The 20,869-nt window shown below is 40.0% G+C and overlaps 1 protein-coding gene across 7 annotated transcripts in view; it reads right to left on the reverse strand.

Annotated features, from left to right (window-relative positions):
* lrrfip2 (leucine rich repeat (in FLII) interacting protein 2) overlaps nucleotides 1-20,869 on the reverse strand; it is a 66,872-nt gene that overhangs the window by 3,796 nt on the left and 42,207 nt on the right. For 2 of the 7 annotated variants that reach the window (XM_038281404.1, XM_038281407.1), the window contains 9 exons: nucleotides 17,251-17,382; nucleotides 16,862-16,933; nucleotides 11,847-12,017; nucleotides 11,679-11,771; nucleotides 11,248-11,340; nucleotides 4,530-4,631; nucleotides 944-1,076; nucleotides 690-857; nucleotides 531-610 (listed from right to left, as the gene is read on the reverse strand). In XM_038281404.1, coding sequence (XP_038137332.1) covers nucleotides 531-610; nucleotides 690-857; nucleotides 944-1,076; nucleotides 4,530-4,631; nucleotides 11,248-11,340; nucleotides 11,679-11,771; nucleotides 11,847-12,017; nucleotides 16,862-16,933; nucleotides 17,251-17,382 — 1,044 coding nt within the window. The remainder of the gene's footprint in view (nucleotides 1-530; nucleotides 611-689; nucleotides 858-943; nucleotides 1,077-4,529; nucleotides 4,632-11,247; nucleotides 11,341-11,678; nucleotides 11,772-11,846; nucleotides 12,018-16,861; nucleotides 16,934-17,250; nucleotides 17,383-20,869) is intronic. The other 5 variants (XM_038281405.1, XM_038281408.1, XM_038281406.1 and 2 more) reach the window with 3 other exon arrangements.

Here is a 20,869-nt window from a genome sequence, read left to right on the forward strand (position 1 = left end):
AAGAAGCGCTGTCATATATCCTTCCTCTCGGCTGCTGTTAGACTTTATTACCACATTAAGCAGTTAGGTTGTCATTATTCTTGTTCTCTTCAATGTTTTTTTTTTTTTTTTATGCCGAAACATCAAAAAACATTTTATAGACCATTTAAAACAAACTAATGAGCTGCACGTTGCGTTCGTTTGCTTTACTTTGCTGCTGGTGCACATGGATTTCCCCACTGAGGGACGATAAAGGTGTTTTTATTCTGTTATTAGGTCAGCAGTTGGTCAAGCAAAGACATTTTCTTAACGTTCCTGACAAATATGCTAAGTTGGGACTTTCTGAATGATGCCGAACCCAGAGCAGTCCCTCAGCAGGTTGGGAATAATTTTGACCTGTTGGTGTTGCCATAGAGGTTAGAAAACAGCAGCTGCTTGGCAGCCATTTCAATCCTCCTGTTCTCTGAGGAGGAGTGTTGTTTCATGCTAGGCTACGTTGGCATGCTAATCATATTTAGTCCTACTAGGATCCAGATCCAAAGGTTACTTACATTTTGCTCCATTGTACCCATTTCTTGTTCCGCCTTAGAAAGCTTGAACTTGTATTCACTAATCTGTCTGTTGGCGTCTCCTAAAGGATAAAAATCAGAGTAATGAGTCTGAAATCTGTTTTATCATGAAGACTTATCTACAGGAGGATATGAACTTACTCTGCATCTCAATAAAGTGCAGATCTGTACCGTTCTCCAAACTCTCTCCAACCCCCGCATCTCCGACCTTTGAGTGTTTCTGTTTCTCCTCCTCCAGCTGGATCTTTAGTTTCCTGATCTGAGCCAAAAGTTCGTCCTTCTCCTCTGCCAGCTTCCGTAGCCTGACGTCTGCATTAAAGCAAACATGCGTCCGACAGTTTTTAAGGCTTCTTTGCTAGCGAGGCGAGAGGTTTGATCAGACGGCAGACCCTCACCTAGCGGACCCTCTCCTGCAGACTCCAGCACCTGGGCGGCCTCCTGAGTGACCAGAGTGATTCCTGAGGAAGGAGGCTCATGGTTGACATCTCCGTTAGGCGTTCCCTCAGAGATGATGACCAGACCGTGTTTCTGAAAGAACAACATTATAAATCAGCAGGGATAAAAACCTAAGCCGTTTGAATTAGGGAAGCCCTGATAAAGATTTTTCATTCTTGAAACCATACAGATAATGTAGATTTATGCACTTTATGAATTTGAAATGTTCATTTCAATGCTAAGCTGCTGCTCATTTACAGTCTGAAAGCTGCACAAAATGAAATTTTGTTTTGTACACACTATAGCAGGGGGGTCAGAATAAAGAAAATCATCAACCAGTAAAGATCCGGAGACATTTTTTTATTATAATCTGATACTTTAAACTGAATTTAACACTGAAATAAAATGAAGTTTTTAATGCATCCATGTTATACGTAGAATTTTTTAAATAAAAATATATATATTTATTAAATTTTTCCATTTTAAACTCTAAAGCGTTTTTTGAAGTAGAGAACAATCGTTCAGTTTGGTATATAGACAATTTCCTGATTCTCATATTTTATAAAATATGGAAGAGGATTAGGGCCAGTGGGGGAAAAAAAAAAAATGTTAACCGATTTTTAAACTTTATTTCAGTTTAGTATGGAAAACAAGTCAGAATTCTGACTTTTTTCTCAGAATTCTGACTTTATTCTCAGAGTTCTGACTTTATTCTCAGAGTTCTGACTTTATTCTCAGAGTTCTGACTTTATTCTCAGAGTTCTGACTTTATTCTCAGAGTTCTGACTTTATTCTCAGAGTTCTGACTTTATTCTCAGAGTTCTGACTTTATTCTCAGAGTTCTGACTTTATTCTCAGAGTTCTGACTTTATTCTCAGAGTTCTGACTTTATTCTCAGAGTTCTGACTTTATTCTCAGAGTTCTGACTTTATTCTCAGAGTTCTGACTTTATTCTCAGAGTTCTGACTTTATTCTCAGAATTCTGACTTTATTCTCAGAGTTCTGACTTTATTCTCAGAGTTCTGACTTTATTCTCAGAGTTCTGACTTTATTCTCAGAGTTCTGACTTTATTCTCAGAGTTCTGACTTTATTCTCAGAGTTCTGACTTTATTCTCAGAGTTCTGACTTTATTCTCAGAGTTCTGACTTTATTCTCAGAGTTCTGACTTTATTCTCAGAGTTCTGACTTTATTCTCAGAGTTCTGACTTTATTCTCAGAGTTCTGACTTTATTCTCAGAGTTCTGACTTTATTCTCAGAGTTCTGACTTTATTCTCAGAGTTCTGACTTTATTCTCAGAGTTCTGACTTTATTCTCAGAGTTCTGACTTTATTCTCAGAGTTCTGACTTTATTCTCAGAGTTCTGACTTTATTCTCAGAGTTCTGACTTTATTCTCAGAGTTCTGACTTTATTCTCAGAGTTCTGACTTTATTCTCAGAGTTCTGACTTTATTCTCAGAGTTCTGACTTTATTCTCAGAGTTCTGACTTTATTCTCAGAGTTCTGACTTTATTCTCAGAGTTCTGACTTTATTCTCAGAGTTCTGACTTTATTCTCAGAGTTCTGACTTTATTCTCAGAGTTCTGACTTTATTCTCAGAGTTCTGACTTTATTCTCAGAGTTCTGACTTTATTCTCAGAGTTCTGACTTTATTCTCAGAGTTCTGACTTTATTCTCAGAGTTCTGACTTTATTCTCAGAGTTCTGACTTTATTCTCAGAGTTCTGACTTTATTCTCAGAGTTCTGACTTTATTCTCAGAATTCTGACTTTATTCTCAGAGTTCTGACTTTATTCTCAGAGTTCTGACTTTATTCTCAGAGTTCTGACTTTATTCTCAGAGTTCTGACTTTATTCTCAGAGTTCTGACTTTATTCTCAGAGTTCTGACTTTATTCTCAGAGTTCTGACTTTATTCTCAGAGTTCTGACTTTATTCTCAGAGTTCTGACTTTATTCTCAGAGTTCTGACTTTATTCTCAGAGTTCTGACTTTATTCTCAGAATTCTGACTTTATTCTCAGAGTTCTGACTTTATTCTCAGAGTTCTGACTTTATTCTCAGAGTTCTGACTTTATTCTCAGAGTTCTGACTTTATTCTCAGAGTTCTGACTTTATTCTCAGAGTTCTGACTTTATTCTCAGAGTTCTGACTTTATTCTCAGAGTTCTGACTTTATTCTCAGAGTTCTGACTTTATTCTCAGAGTTCTGACTTTATTCTCAGAGTTCTGACTTTATTCTCAGAGTTCTGACTTTATTCTCAGAGTTCTGACTTTATTCTCAGAGTTCTGACTTTATTCTCAGAGTTCTGACTTTATTCTCAGAGTTCTGACTTTATTCTCAGAGTTCTGACTTTATTCTCAGAGTTCTGACTTTATTCTCAGAGTTCTGACTTTATTCTCAGAGTTCTGACTTTTTTCCCCATACTATACTGAAAAAAAAAAAAAAAAAAATCAGTAATTTTTTTTTTTCAGTGGCCCTAATCCTCTTCCATAATAAAACACCTGAACTGACTTTTTTTTTTCCCCTTTTCTTTTTTCTGTCTTAATGTTCGCAGTGGGCTTTAGGCTGTCCTGCAAGGCTTTAAACCTGGGTTTAAATAGAGACTAAGCCATTCCAGGCTCATTCGTGAGCTTATATATTCCCAAAAACTAAGACCGTTTGATTAAATTAGACTTAGACTTGACTTTATTAATCCCTTGGGATTACTCCCTTCGGGAAATCGTATTTCCAGTAGCAGGAAAAATTGCATATACAAGAAAATAGAGGATGTTTAGACACAGTATATACAATAGAAAAATAGAATCAATAATTGAATGCAAACTATTGGTACTTCAACAGACCAGGAAGCAGATTTTTCATCTCTATCAAAATATTAATTTTATACTAAGAGGCTTAAAGTTTCATCAAATCCAGTCAAAATGCCTCAGAGCGCCTCTCAAACTTCTCATCTCAGGAATGGATGAAGAGATGCTGAGTTTGGAAGCAGAGAACAAACGTAGTTAATACCATGCATAATCCTAATTGTTACAAAAATCCTCAACAAAACGAAAATATTTGGGCAGAAACTGAACATATGCTGCCCGGGGATTTTTTAAATCTCGTATTAAATTAAGCGCCATTTTCCTAATGGGGGTTTTAATCTCCACTGAATCTCTGCAGGCTGCACGGTGGAACCGTTTGTAGGGCTGTTACTGTGCAGCAAATAGTTCTGGGTTCAATTCCCCATCTTGGGTCTCCCTGCATGTTCTCTCCAGGTACTCTGGTTAATCTAATCACTCCTGTGACTTTAACAGACAAGCTGTAGAAAATACACGGATGAAATGATGTAATGAAATTCACGGTTGGATTCTTATTAATTTTGAACGATGGATTTATTATTTAGACAAAAGAAAAGTAGAGGCTGCTGAAAAGGAATTAATCTTAACCATGATGAGATTACGTTTAAAGGAGAAGAACATCAACAGAGTGAAGAGTTCATTAGGAAAAATACAGCAGAGAAAAGCCAAAATCATTCATCGTCTCCTTTTTCGGGGCCAGTGGTGAACCTACCTCTCCTGCTTTGGACTTCGCCTTGATGTCAGCGAGCTCATCTCTGAGCTCATCTCTCTCATTCCTAATGCAATCAAAGTACTCTTTCTGCCTCTCTAGGGCCTGGCCACACATGAGAGAGAAGACAAGAGAGAGGAGGACAGATTTGGAGAGACTTTGGACAAAGATGCAGAAGACATGCAGCTCTAGCAGCCGGTGGAGGGATGGAGACTGAAAACCGAACAGACGTGGGCAGGAAGACATGCAAACACAGGGCCTAGTCAACGTAGTCTCTACGGGTCGTTTCAGTGGGATTCTATCTGACAGACCAACACATGAGGTGCACCGCTGGGAGGTAGAAAGGAAACGATCCGATGCTTTAAATGTTTTCAGACGTCAGGTTAATGCTGGTGAAAAATGATCCAGCTGTTCTGTAAGGACCTCTGAGATTTGTTAGAGAACATCAGAGGCCAGCAGCCTCATGAAGACTGAGGTCAGGGAGAAAACTGAGACCAGTCTGCTTATTAAGAGCAGAACTGCACTGGATTTTATTTTCCTGCATGTTGATTAATTTAGGAGCGAACAGTGGAGACGGTTAGACCGAAACACTTTGTTTTAGGGATGCACGATATTGGGATTTTGGCCGATATCCGATATGCCGATATTTTAAAACTCATGTAGCCGATAACCGATATCGATACCGATGTTAAAGCTGGACAAAAATAAGTAGTCATTGAAAATAGCAGTTTTGTTATCCATTTCTGACACTTTGAAAAATAATATGCTCAAATATATTTTCATATGCTGATGTCAAATTGATTTTTAAAAACGCGGTATCGATCTATTTTACTTTCAAAATCTCGTGAAATTTCATCGTTCTGTTGCAAACTCTCGTGATATTTTGCAAATTCTTGTGAGATTTTGTTAGTAAAATAGATGGATACCGCGTCAATATATCAACATATAAAAATATGGCAAAATTTTGTAAATATCCGGGGGATTTCGTAGCATAACGATGACATATAGCAATATTTCATTAGTAAAAGAGATTGATATGGTGTTTTTAAATGGCAATATATCAGCATATGAAGATATTGGGATATTTTAATGTATCAATATTTTTTCCCTCATCTTTAGAAGTTTTTAAGTCTGTAAAAAAGAAGTTTTTGAGGAAGAAGAAGAAGTAGCGTTTTTTTTTTTTTTTTTTAGACTTTAGAAACTCAGAAGCTGATCAAATATCGGGTTAAATATCGGTGGGGTGGCCGATGTCTGATATTCAGTTTTAAGGCCGATACCGATAGGGGGCCGATTATATCGTGCATCCCTACTTTGTTTTGTTTTAAAGGCTCAACATCTTTTAGAAAAAATCCTGTAGAGAATCTGGGACTTTGAAGCTGAAGTTTCCAGATGATCTCAGACTGAGATTGATCTTTACTACAAAGAAAATGGAGAAATGTGCAGAAGGCCAGCAGGTACACCACATAATCTCTGCAGTTTTAGCACTGGGGGCAAAATGAGGAGAGCCCACCTGCCCGCACCTTCTACAGAAGCACCATAGAGAGCGTTCTGACTGTGTTAAGTGGAGGCTGCAGCGCCTCAGACTGGAAGAAGGTGAGAACAGCAGAGAGGATCATGGGGGCTCCTCTTCCTAGCCTCGTGAGACCATCCTGATCTCGCGAGCTTTCAAGGTTTCACTCGCAGATCAGTCTGGCTACTTTCCGTTAAAGAAAATTTGGAGCCGTTCACCAAACGAACGTCCAATCAGCGTTGGCTTTGAGGCGGGTTGAGGTGTGACGCAACGAGAAGCGCGACAGTTCAGTCTAAAGAACATGGCGGCTTCAGCCGATGAAACTAGCGTTAGCGTGGCTATCGAGCAAGTTTTATCGGAATTACAGAGTATTTCTTCACTGAAAGAAGAGCAAAACACTGCTCTGGAGGCTTTTCTCAGAGGAAAAGATGTTTTTGCTCTTCTCCCGACTGATTTCGGCAAGAGTTTGATCTATCAATTGGCTCCTCTTCGTCGTCACTCTGTTAGTACGTCATATGCTTCGTTGATCTGATTGGTTTATTTTGTCCGTCTATCACCAACATAGGCCAATCAGCTAACCAGTATTTTCGCCCCTTCCCAAAATTACTTCAACAGAAGTAATCAGATTATCCTCTTCCCTCCATTAAAGACATCTCATCCCAGCGCTGCGTGTCCTGGGCCCGTAACATCATCAGTGGACAGTTTCTATCTGCTGCCCTCTGGGAAGAAGCTTCGCAGCATCCGATGCAGGTCCAGCAGATTCTGTAACAGCTCTTTCCCCGCTGCCATCAGACTGCTGAAACTCTGATCAAGACTCTGCATCACACTAGAAAAATATTTGCACTACCAAAGCGGCTGATTTTTTTCATAATCCCTTTAAATAGAACAAAACTCAATGATCTACTGCATTTTGCACCATATTTATTTATTTGCACTTAACCTTTCCATATCAATGCCTTTTGCACCTTGACTTTAAACAGTTTTTTCCTTTTCTTCTACACTGTTCACATTGTTGATCTCTGCAATGTTCATTTCCCTGATGTAAGCTGCTCACTGACTGTTGAAAAGCTTCATGCATCGAAATTTGGTTTTGTGTCCACTCTTTGTTTTCAAAATGACCATAAAGTGCGTCTAAGTCAAAGAAAGACCGTTGCTCTACGAGATGCTGATTTAGAGGTGGTTGAGTCGATGCCTACCACACAACACAATGTTTATTTTTAGTTATTATCAAAAAAATGCATTAAATCGTCCGTCCGATTCAAAAAGTGCACTATTTACGGTTTGATCTTTCCCATAAAATCCCAATAAAATGTATTAAAGGTTTGTCAAGTCACAAATGCAGTGGTACGCACACACTTGAGAAACTAATCTAAAAACCAGTACAAATTTCTCTAAATTAGGGTTTGATCTTAATTTGAGCAGGTAAATAAGATGATCAGTCAATGGAGGGAATCATTTAGTCCTTAAAATAAGATAATCAGATTATTTACTTATTTGAAATGTAAATCATCGTACTCCATTGGCACATTGTCTCTCCTGCTCAAATCAAGGGGAAATAAAGTTCATTTAAGAAAAATGACTTCTAGTGTTGATGACACAATATTGACATTTCCTAGTATTTATTGTAAAATGTAAATATCAATCCTAAATGTAATAATTTCAAGTGCACCTGAATAAAATAGTTGTTAATCATAAACTCGCTGCCATTCAGAGGACTCTAGTGCCGCTCAGTGACTGAGGGAGAAAACGGGAGTGACGTATGCGGTAAGTGGGTGAAGCAGGTCAGATGAGATCAGCAGAAGTTGGAGGACTTTCCAGCTTTTTTTAATTTTTAGTCATAACACTGTACAGAAGTACAGAGCAACGAAATTCAATCTCTGCTTTTAACCCATCCCCTTGGGGAGCAGTGGGCTGCCATTGTGGGGTTAAGGGTCTTAAGGGACCCAGAGTGGCAGTCTGTGGGAGTGGGAACCCAGAACCTCAGGATTCCAAGCTTCATTATTAAACCACTAGGCCGCCACTCCCCTTCATGGCTTCTCTACTGAGCTTGGAACATTTTGTAAAGGAGGTGTTCCCTCTCTGAAGACTGGTTGGTTGGTCAGTAAATGTTAAAGCTCACAGCTGCCAGCAGCCGCACCTATGGCGTCCCCCTGGGGGGAGAGAGCGAACATTAGGCGGTGTCTGAGTGAGACATGGACTGATTGTTATTAAGGACCAGCAAATGTCGCTCCCAGATGACGCTGAGGTGACAGAAATTTTTAAGTACAGTGGACCCTCGCTATAACGCGGTTCACTTTTCACGGTCTTGCTGGTTCACGGATTTGCATCATGCATTGTTAAACTTTATTGTGGAACATAATCAATGGTGGCATGTCGGTTTATTAAGGATCTTTTGGCCCAGAAGAAAAAAAGAGCAACAACAACTACCGATAACTATGTTCTTCTCTCCAAAAAACACACCTGCACCGCAGGCTTTAGAAGAAAAAAACGCCACAGAGCGGCACTGTCCTGTACACATGAGTCACTATTTGTCCTGCTGTACTTTGTATTTTTTTTTCATAATCGTTTTTTTTATTTTCTCCCGTTCCAATCCGTCACGGTGGGGCGGTGCTGATCCCCGCAATATTAACCCTTCAGTTCGTATTGATGACTAAAATTATTTATTTATTTATTTATAACTATATTATTTTACAGTACAGTAGTTATTTGTAAAAACAAAAACAAAAAAAAACACAATAAACGTTTATACAGTACTTTTATTGTTAAACAAAAGCCTGGGCCTGTAAAAAGTTTGTGTTCCTTGATTTCAATGTTTTATGAAGTATTTCATTGTATAATAACTGTAAAAAAAATAAAGGTTTCTACTTCTCGGATTTTACCTATCGCGGATTCTTTTTGGATCCTAACCGCCGCGATAAACGAGAGTTCACTGTATACAGAAAAGAACCAGTGGCAATGTGAAGCTTAGATAGATTGCTGCTGCCCCGACAATCATGTTTTGCTAACGGTTTGTAGCTTCTGTAATAGTGAAGGCTAACCTCATAATAAAAAAAAAAAAACTTGGCTCTGTATCAGGTGTTGTATAGGTTAATAGTTTTAACAGAAAATTAAGAGGAATAAATGCTGTTTATTGAGGTGGGGGGGTTCACGTTGTTTTTGGGTTGGAAACGGGCAGATCTGAAGTTGCTAGTTATACCTTTAAAAAAAAAATAGTAGATAGTTTCTTGTAAGAGTGGTGGAGGATTTATTTAAAAATCATGTAAATTTAAAGTATTATATACTAATTCATATTTTATAAACTAATAACTGGTTATACTATCTGTACCAGAGGCGCTTCAAGCCATGTGTCATCTATCTCCGTGGTCCCCAACCATCGGGCCGCAAGCCAGGTACCGGTCCGTCAGTCATTTGGTACCGGGCCGCACAGAAAAAAAAAATATATATATATATATATAATTTATGATCAGAGTCTGAGTGGTGTTTTATTTTGAAAAATACAAAACATTAGGGTATTATCTCCCAATTACATCAGTCGGTGCATCTGTGCCTCTTGACACAGGTTAATTCAGTTCAAGACTCATCCTGTCTATAACATCCTATCTTTGTGAAGCGGGATTTTCTGCGCTTACAGCGACCAAAACAAAGCTACGGAGCAGACTGGACATCAGGAGCACACTTCGTCCGTCATTTTCTCCGATTACGCCTAGATGGGACCGGCTTGTTTTGGAGAAACAAGCTCAGGGCTCCAACTAATTCAACATAATGGTGAGTTTTATCTTGATGCTGTATGTATTTGATTTTATGCCAGTCGTATCATTATATTTGATCGTATTTACCCCCATACTTTAAAGAGCGGTCCGTGAAAATATTATCTGACATATAATCGGTCCTTGGCGCAAAAAAGGTTGGGGACCGCTGATCTATCTGGTGCTTTCAGTTATATTAGCATTACCCTCTGGCTCAGAGTCTGAATCTGTAGGCCGAAGGTCCGGATGGACGGTTCTGACCTGGAAGATGTGATTCCTCCATATTCCTCAGCATCGCTACCTTCTGCTGAACTGGAACTGGTTCATGGTTCAACCACGCAAACCAGTTCCACACTAGATGTTCTGGGACAACCATCAGTGTTTCTGCTAGCTATTTCCAACAGTGTTCTCCCTCTGATGTTAGCAGATATATTTTTACTACCTGTTAACCCTTTATAGCACACTCAGTGAAATACTTTGAAAATCTAAATTTCAGGCCAGTATTGTTATTGGAATCCAGGAAAATGACCTTATTACTATTCTAACATATAAAAAATATGGATATTTTGATGGCAAAATGAATGTCAATAAAACAACAAGTAATGCCAACTTGCCCGAATATATTAAGAAAAATAACAAAAGTGCTTCTATAAGAAATTTGTGAAAAACACTCATGAGATAAAAAAAAAAAAAAAAAACAAGTTTGTTTGGTCCAACATAACCCTAAAGGGCATTAATGCAGATACTGGCACTTACATTTTTTTAGTTTAGAAACCTAAATATAATTGTTAACTCGGCTTCTTTACTTTTTAACTTTTCAATTAGCTTTTTTTTTCTTGACCTAAACTTTTTTTCCAACTTAATTTACAGTAGGTAATAGATCATTCAATGGCTCATCTAATTGGTGAAATGCCAAATAAAGATGCACAGCCATGTAGAAGGATCTTTGCTGAATGGTTGGATATAGATCTTGTGCTTCTAGACGCCATTTGTAAGGGGGACGCAAGTGATCAAAAACGGTAAGAGTGCTGCTGTGGAGCTCCTAAATGTTTTATTAAAAATAAGCCTGTTTGATTCATAAAAAATCACGACCTGCTTTGAAATCAATATGGCATCATCAACACTTTAAGCTCTGCATGTAATGCACGAGGGTTTAAAGTAAAAGGAAAGCCAACAGGCAGCTGAGCTACTTTGTGGGGAAGTTTATGATGTGTAGTGATCCACAGGGGAGTCATGCATGTCATGCGAGTAGAACGTTTAGTTCCCATCAAATCTCCAAAAACAACCTGTGACATCACAGTAGGATTACAGGCCTGTAGCCAGTTAGCAGATATTATGACATGCAAAATCCCCGACTGTGCAAGTGACTGGGTCCAGATCTGTGCTGGTTCTGAAGGGTCTCCATCATGCAGGGATAGGGGCAACAAGGCCCCCCCCGCCACAGCAGCCGTTTGAGACCTCCTACCACAATCTTTTTGTCCTTCCAGTTTATCGTTTCCTGAAGGTCAAACACCTCTCTGGTGAGGCCGTCTAACTTAGTCTGCGTTCGCTGGCTCTCCTGGAGCGGCGTTGAGCGATGGCGGGAAAACACGGGACAAGAACAGGAGAAGATGAGTGGAACAGAGATGAAAACACCAAGAGAAACCAAGGCAGAAGTAGGTGAAACAAGGCGAGAACAGATGGCTGCTGGTAAGAAAGGATTAATCAGGTAAATGGAGGCAGACGGCAGCAGGATGGAGAGAACAGAGGCAGCTTGGCGCCAGAGAATCCTTATCAAATTCCTCCAGAACAGATCCCCTCCTGCGATCTGCACTGAAGCAACGACACCTTTAAAGGTGCTGACAGGATCATTGCAGGGCAGAAACAGTTTGTCCTTTTCAGTCTCTACAGCCGTACCTCTATAAGCTCATCTCTCTGCCGGATTCCCTCTTTCAGCTCCTCCTGTTTATGCTGCAGGACTGAACACGTGTGCTTCTGTCTCTCTAGGTCCTGAAAGAACAGATAGAACATCTTAATCCAAACTCTGAGGCCCGAACCCGAGTTCAACCGGACGTTCCAGCTCACCTTTGACTTCTCGTCCAGCTCCCTCCTCATCTCCGCCATCTGTTCCTCCATCTCCTCGATGACGTCCTTCAGCGTGTCCACCTGATAGATCAGGTTCCCTTTGTCGTTGTCCAGCTGTGCGTTCGACACCATGGCTTTCTTGTACTTCTCTTCCACTTCTGTAAGTGACTCCTGATGCGAGGTGGGAAACGGGTTTAAAAAGGCAGGCAGTGGTTTAAAAGCTCTACTTACTGATTCGACACAGGTGTGTCTTAGAGACTAAAAAAGATTTTCATCTCACATTAAAATGTAATCTAAACAAATGTTGCAAACATAGAAGAGCATCAGATTAAGAATACACCCCTTCAACATTTCTTACCTCCATGCTACTATTTCATCTCTTTCCATCAATATTTCTGGAAACAAATAACATATACCCCTGCAATAAAGCGTCAAAATACTAGATATCAGCCAATATCTACGGTTAAGCTGAATATTTACTGAAGATATATATTCAAACTCAAATTTCACGGCTTGGTTCTGGTCTGAACCCATTTAACACGATAAATTATAAGAGACTAAAATTTCAGTATTTTACTTGGATTTTATCTGATGGATTCACAAAGCAAAGATTAATGATGGTTTTGTAATGTTTATACATTATTCTAAAAACAGTTTTCCCCCAGAGCTCCATCAGTGAAACAAGCCCGGCTCTGTGTGGATCCAGCTGCCTCATTCTACGTTCAGACCGGACGCAGCAGGAGCAGCAAAATCGCGTCTGCTGCTTCATTTTTGCTGCTTGTACCAGTTAGTTCTGACGCGCGGCTGAAGCAGCTTTGCTGCTCTGGCTGCGCGGTGCAAAAGTGTGTCTGACGCGCGTTGGGCGGAGCTTCTCTATCCTTTCTTTGCCTTGCAGCTATATTTGCTGTGATCAGTGGGAATAAAGTAGTTTTAATATGTTTTTAAGTGAGAAAATACACCTGAAAACTTAATCAGTGCAGTGAGTTCATCTAGATTACCATCCTGCCTTCCAATATTATTTCTGTCGGAGCCGCTCAGACCCCCACATACCAGCTGTGCGCTGTCAGTAGGAATCCCATTCAACAGCAGCCTCTGGCCGGGTCGCCTCCTCGCGGTTCACCGCGGCAGCTGGTAGGTGTTTTCATCTAAATAATCCAAACTGCAGGCACCAGGATAATAAAAGCGAACATATTCTGTCGGCAGGTTTCAGCATTTTAAGTTAATTTAGGCGTCAATAAACTGTTTCAGAGGAGCAATCACAGCGCTCTGTATCATCAGCGATGTGTCTGTCTCGCTGTCAGCTCCCAGATCAGCTTCTCTGATTGGTTGACGCGGCGCGTCGAGCAGCTAAAGTTAAATTTTTCCATCTCGAGCAGCAGCGCGTTTGCGGCACATCAGATGCTTAAACGCTCTGCTTCAGCTGCTCAGACGCGCTGCGCCTGCTGCTCAAAACGCTCTGCGAGACCTTTTGCTGCGCCTTGACGTGCGTCAACCATTGACTTGGCATGTAAACTTGCTGCTTCTGCTGCACCTACTGCGTCCGGTGTGAACGTAGCATTACACGTTTGTTGGAAGCAAGCAGAGCTTTCAAAGCAGCCAAGAGGTCTATAGTGGCTCTGGAGAAGCTGCAGAGACCCACGGCTTGTGTTCCACAACGGAAGTGTGATTAGAAGAAAACCTTTGCTAAATGAAAACCATTAGAAGCCCTGATTGCAGTTTGTTAGCTGAGATTAAACCAAATTTAGATTGAATTCCTCATCCATGCAGTGACACATGGAGATGGGTTGGAATTTAATGTGAAGTAGACTGAGCCTTATACGGATCATAACCAACAGGAAACTGCTAAAGAACACTGGCACCCTTTCAAACAAGCAGCCAAGGCTACAGTAGAGCTAAATTTGAGTGTCCTAGTCAAAGTCAGGCTTCCTGTTTAATTTAACTGAGCTTGAGTGTTTTTAATAAAACAAATGGACCAAAGGTTCTGCAACCTGTATGACCCAAACAACCCATTTATCATTCAATTCAGTTAAATAAAACCTTTTAGAGATGCAATTGTTAAATAAACTTAAAATTGAAATCTCATTATTATTGATTAATATCTATTATAGGTAACCTATTGTCATTTTTAATGAACTGCCATTTTATTTCTATTTTAATTTTAAAATGTATTTATCTGAGCTACATAAGGTTTAAGAAATGAAGACAATAACATTTGCACAAAATTAATGGTGAAATGTTTGTTATAAGAAGATATGATATAACAAAAAAAAACAAAAAACGTTTCAAACCCAATGAAAAGAAAAATGCATCTAAAAATAAAAAATTACTGTTACTTTTAGTGTCATTCTTTCAGAAATACAATTGAGTTTTTCTATGAACATTTAATTATTGCTCAAGCTATTGGTTTGGTCTTTGAAACTTTTGGCCAAAGTTATCGAGGTAAAAAAAGCGACTCATTCTAGAACAGGGGTCGGCAACCCAAACTGCTCAAAGAGCCATATTGGACCAAAAAAACAAAAAATAAATCGGTCTGGAGCCGCAAAAATGTAAAAGTCTTATATAAGCCTCTTATGGAAACATGGGCTCTAAGCGTATTATCCAACTATAGAAAAGGACCTTGTGGGCTTAAATATATAATAAGCATTCATGGTTAAATCTTTATCCTTGAGCAAATGTCACATAGCATGAGGTGAGGGACGAGCAGTGAACGCTCCCATCGCGCGCTGTGTCATCTCGCGCCGCTTAACCGCCCTTCACCACGCGGTTTAAGTTTTTTTGCATTGATGAAATGATAGAAACACAATAAAGGAATCTTTCTATGCAGAAGTTCTGCAATCACACCTTTTCTCTTCCTCCCAGCTTGGTGGTCGGCTGCAGATTTAGCTTGCCTTCCCTGGAAATGCCTTTCCAAATTTTTATTTCTATTTTTTGCCAACCTCTCATTACCAAGCAAAAATGCAGGCAATCCTTCCACATTGATAATGAAACAAAATTATTCGTCCATTCTTTGAATCCTCATTTCTCATAAGCCATCTTCCTTTTTTCCCCCTTTGGGATCCATGGTCCGAAACACTCCAGCAGCTTTGTTTGCCTGGCTATGACCCCTGATCTCTATGGCTATGACGCAAATTATTGTTTAAATTTATTTATTATACAAATGTTTACAGCATTGGAAAACATAATTATTTTTTCTTTGACCTCCTGCACACCATATTAAAACAAAACAAAAAAACAAAAAAACGATTTTCATAAATTTTTGAAAAAGCTCCAGGGAGCCACAAGGGGAACGCTAAAGGTCTAGAAGGTCAACATAGATGGTGGAGGCATAACATGAGCTGCTGTTGTTCCATAAAGTAGTGGATCAGATGGACCGAATACAGCAAATGTAAACCAAAGTTCTTACAACTTTTACACTGCAAAAAATTGAAAAGTAAAAATTAAGAGCATTTTCTTCTTGAGCAAGTAAGTGAGACATTTTGCTAATGGAATAAGGAAATTTACATTGAAAATACGAAAAGAAAAACAGCTGCAGTTTCTTATTCAAGAGCACAATATCTAGTTAACTTATTGGGTAAAATTACTCATTCTATTGGCAGATCATCTTACAGTAGCAGTCATTCATAATTTCCCCACTTTCCTTAGCTGGTCCCCTACAATTCCTTCTTAACCCCTAGAACCCCACGGACCCACCGGTGGGTCCAGCTGCTACGTGACCTCGTAATTTTAACAAACCCCCAGTATTGATGTAAAAAACACATTTGGCACAGTTTGGTGACATTTATGGATAAATGTGCCAAAATGGCCTCTCCGCCTAAGAAATTTCTCACTAATACCATTCTAAAATAAATATGATTCATCTGATTGAGTCCAAATTTGGTATATTTTTACACAACATTTAGATTTGAAAGTCTGTACTACTTTTTTGTGCTATAAATAATATTTTGGTAGTGTTTTGCAATGTTTATTTCAAAGAAAATTTTGGCGAGGTTCAAAAAATGCAAAATATTTTGTATTTTGTCCCTAATATTTCAGGCAGGGTCAAAGCTACAATGGTGCTGACACCAGAAAACCATTCTATGACATCTTACCTTTACAGACGTACCAAAAGTTTCTTCTTAAATCTAATAGCTGTGAGGCTATAAGTGATTTACTTTTGTGTGTTTTTGTCAGGCAGAAATTTATTTATACCCCCTTAGGGTGTAAGAGGTTAAACATCAATATTTGTACAAAAATATTCTCTCTGTCATGACTTATGGACATTAATATCTAAAGAGAAGCGTAATCTCCTGGTCAGACCCTGTAATTCACTGAAAGGTTGGAGTCAGAGTAATAAAGTATGTAAGAGGGGGTCGCTGCAGTGGTTGGAAGATGGAGGGGATTTTGCTGGGAGTTGGAGTTGAAGTGGGCTGCCATTCGGCTGGTGTTTGACTGGGAAGGGACATTTTGAAAGGCTGCTACTGTATTCACCTGCTCAAATTAAGGGTAAATACATTTAATTTAACACATTGTTACAGTGTAATCAAAAAACAAGAAAGGCACCAGTTTGATGGTTCATCACAGGGTTAGAGAGCATTGAATCTCTTTGAGAAGTGAAACAAGGCAGTGTCCCAAAAAGAAAATGGATCTGAAAGAGAGAAGATGAAGTTTTCCAGGAAATGAGAAAGCTGGTTAAAGAGTCGAAGTCTAGCAGGAAGGAACCAAAAATCAGGCTGTTAGTGAGTGACATCTCTAAAATAACAGAGTGACTGCCTGCAGGATTCGTTCAGTGGAAGCAAACAGCAGCCTGGCTGCGACTGAATGAGAGACTCTCCCCAGACTGCAGGAGCAGCGCGTCTCATTTCATATCCAAACAGAATGTGATGGAAAACCATGCAGAAGTGGAGGTTCACCGCACACTACAGACTGGGAGAACCCAAAGGGGACAGAGAGGTGAGAGTGGGAGGGCAAACGAAGGTTAGTGACGCCACAGTCCCAAACAGTAGAAGAAGGCATGCTTTGAGCTCCAGCCCCTCTACCTTCAGCTCTTTAAGCCCTTGCATGTACCGCCCCTCTACATCCTGAATCTGGTCCTTTAGCTCATAGATATCCTGTAGAGGACATGGAGGGAATGGTTGGGGTGAACAGAGGTGGGTGGGGGGGTGCAAAGCAAACATGAAGCACCCATACAGCCATTTCACAGACTGACATAAACATTAAAGCCAGATTTAAGATGACAGCTTCATAGAACAGTCACACCCAGTCCTCTCATGCATACAGGGGGGAGAGAGTTAAAGACACACCCAGAAAAAGCAGGAAGAGCTCAGCAGAGGTACTGCTGTGGGGAGGCGGGGTCCACTGAAGGACTCAAACAGGTCAGATATACGTACAGGAATTAAGAGGAGAAGAGGAATGTGTGGAATCTCACCCGAAGTTCACTCAGACTGGTGTCAGGGTCATAGACGCTCCCAGTGTCGGTGCTTCCTCGCCGTGACGACGTCCCCCCCAGCGAGGCCAGGGCGGCTGCTGAGAGGCCAGGGGTGGTGCAGCGGGAAGACGGCTGAGGAAGCCACAGAAAGTCAGTTTAGAAAAACACAAACGCACCTCTAAGTTTACACGATAAAAACCCAACATCTCTCTGAGGTCAAAAAGGATGAGATCATTTTTAAAAGGGGAAGGTGACGTTATTCTCTACAGTTCAACTGAACAACCTGATAGAGGTCTGAGATAAAAGGCACCGATGGTGAAATAACCACCTTAAATAAATGATCACACCCTTAAACTAACACTGACTCTATTTAAGGTTTTTGGATCATAGCTGCCTTTAGTTGAAACATTCAGCATTTCTGGAAGGATTCCTCTGATATCTGATTCCTCCAGAAAAAGCTGTAACCTGTCGAAAAATTAGAGGGGAATCAAAAGAATCTTGCAGTACAAAGGAATCAGTCAGGAGGGGAGAACAAACTAATCCACAATGTGGAGTATAAACACAACGGGTATGAAAACTAAAGACAGTAGTGACAGATTTAAAAAAAAAAAACTGCATTTTTCTACAAAAAAAAAATCCAAACTGGAGATAAAAACTTGTGATGTTGGCAGCAAGTTCTGGATGTTGTTTTTTTTTTTTTTTTTTTTTTTTTTTTTTTTTACCTGCATCAACATTCTGTATTCTCTATACGTCTAAACTAAGGAGAATGGAGGCAAGGAAAGTTTAAAATGGAGGCATAAAATATACTAAAAAACTTGGAAAAGGTGGTTTGTTGAAACTACAGTTGGTAATTCAAACCTCAAACTGAAGGTGGATTATAGTAAAAGGCTAAATTCATATCTATTCCTCTGGCCAGGTAGCCACTCCCCACTGCTGCACCTTTAATGAGACCCAGGTGGACTCAATCTCCTAGCAATCAGAGAGTGCAGGTATTTTTGATGGGACTGATCCTTCACTGTGTTTGAAGAACTGGTAGCACATGCTGCTGCACTTTAGAAATAGAAATGTCTTGAGAGCTTTACTAAACGAAATTTCATGTTTTATACATTTGTGTATAAAATGAGAATAAAGTCTGTGTAAGTCTGAAGTCATGTTAAAGGAGAAGTTCACTTTTTAACACTTTAAGCCCATTTTCTGTAGTGTCCAGGATGAAATCGAATGATCGACACCAAAATTTTGACAATTGGTCCTGTCTCTGCTTTTTGGCTCATTTAGAATCCCCCCCTGGCTGCTTCAGAATGGCTTGCATAGAGCATGTCCGATAATGTCCTTAAAACAACCTTAAACGTTCTTTTTTTTAAATATGCTACTCACCGGGTCGTCAGCGCTGTTCAATGACGTTCCAAAAAAAGTTTCGTAAAGAAAAAACGTTCCTGTAGTGTTTTATTTAGCATTTTGTAAATCCCATTGAGTTCTGTTGGAATAGTCAATATCCCTCCGCCACCGGAAACGGAAATGGAGCCTGTTTACACAGTTGTAGTCTTTTCGCTTCACTCTGTGTACTCCGACGTCGAGAATCAAGAATCCACCTTTAGTATTCCATTTTCAGAGTTTTTTAAAGTGTTTAACAGAGACGTTAGCACCTCGACGTCGGAGTACACAGAGTGAAGCGAAAAGACTACAACTGTGTAAACAGGCTCCATTTCCGTTTCCGGTGGCGGAGGGATATTGACTATTCCAACAGAACTCAATGGGATTTACAAAATGCTAAATAAAACACTACAGGAACGTTTTTTCTTCACGAAACTTTTTTTGGAACGTCATTGAACAGCGCTGACGACCCGGTGAGTAGCATATTTTAAAAAAAGAACGTTTAAGGTTATTTTAAGGACATTATTGGACATGCTCTATGCAAGCCATTCTAAAGCAGCCAGGGGGGGATTCTAAATGAGCCAAAAAGCAGAGACAGGACCAATTGTCAAAATTTTGGTGTCGATCATTCGATTTCATCCTGGACACTACAGAAAATGGGCTTAAAGTGTTAAAAACCGAACTTCTCCTTTAAGTCAGAACTGTGCAAGTTTTCTGTAAATTGTAAGGGACAGCCAATAGGCCTTTTGATGCTGTTGATTTTCCTGAATCTTGTTGGAGCAGCACAAATAGAAAAACAAAACAAAAACACTTGTTTATTTTTTATGGAAGAATGTGAAAAAGAATAAATGTTTAATGTAATTTTGACTAAAAATATTTGACAAAATGTTGACAAATACACTAATTTATTTATTTTTGTTGAATAACTATTAAATATTTGCTATTTATGGAATACATGGTTTAAAGGGGTGGAAATTTGGTTCATTATTTCACAGTGTATCTTGTTAATTTCAAAATGTAATAGATGTGCTTCTGTTTCTTTTAAAGTTTTTCACCTATATGACTAGAAGGCTATGGTGCAAAAGCAAAGATGGATAAACTAATTTGAAGGCTCTTTGAGCGAAATCCAGTTAAAGGAGAAGTCCGGTCATATTCAAGATTCTAACTTTTTTGGGGATTTTTTTCAGCACTAGTGGCTCGTTTTTCTGACAGTAGGCTGACCCCTTGCTCACACTGGCTCCGCTGCGATTACCGAGCCGATGGAGACCGCAACTCCCGCACACCCCCTCTCACACCGCCCTTTTGACTACGGTGCGGTGCGGCTCTGGCAACAGGTACGGAGATTTAACTCGCGAGAACAGAAGTTCACTTGAGTTCACGGCCCAAATAAGGATATTTGCGAGAGATTGTTACGGAGGGCTCCGGCACGCCGCAAGGATAGCTTTCTTGCGGAATTTTTTGCAGCGCTGGAGTGTCTCGGTAACCGCAGCCGGACAGCTCAGCAGCCGGTGAGAGAGGTTTACGTCTTTTTAATGACTCGGAATCACTGCGGCGCCGCACCCACCGCACCGCAACGGTAAGACCGGAGTTGGTGTGAGCCGGGGGTGACAGGAAAGGGGGTATGAGAGAGGAGGAGAGACATGCGGCAAAGGACCACAGGTCGGACTCGAACCCAGGTCGGACACATCAAGGACTAAGGACTCCGTACATGGGTTGTGTGCACTAACCACCTGCAAACCCAGAATTCAAACTTCTAAAAGTACTTTAAATATCAAATGATTACATACTGTTCAATAAAATATAGGTGTATTAATAAAGAGTAGTTTTCATGTGAATGTGCTGTACTGGAGGCATCCATGTTTGTCAAAGAACGCTACTGCCACCTACTGGTTTGTGACGTCACGGTGCGGTATCGGCTGTTGATCAAGTCCCAGTGCTGTATCTGGTGTTTGTCACAACGCGCTATTATCCAAGTCATCTTGAAAACATTCTTCTTCCAAATGTTGGCTACATATTACGGGTTTTTTCTCTGGCCAGAAGTTCGATGGCAAATCCTCCCTCTTCAAGTTGGCGATCCAACGACCAACCCGTCCGTGGAGGATCAGGAATCAGAAAGGTGAAATAACTATTTTATTCACTTTTACCCGATGTATTCCAGCATCCAGGTGCCATGCACGTGGGCATTGTCAGTTTCACTATAGCTCTGGTGAATTTCAATGGTGAAGTCCTCTGGAAATCTTCAATAATT

This window comes from Cyprinodon tularosa, unplaced genomic scaffold (assembly GCF_016077235.1).
Source record: "Cyprinodon tularosa strain WSP-4 unplaced genomic scaffold, ASM1607723v1 ctg170, whole genome shotgun sequence".
Lineage (NCBI taxonomy): Eukaryota > Metazoa > Chordata > Actinopteri > Cyprinodontiformes > Cyprinodontidae > Cyprinodon > Cyprinodon tularosa.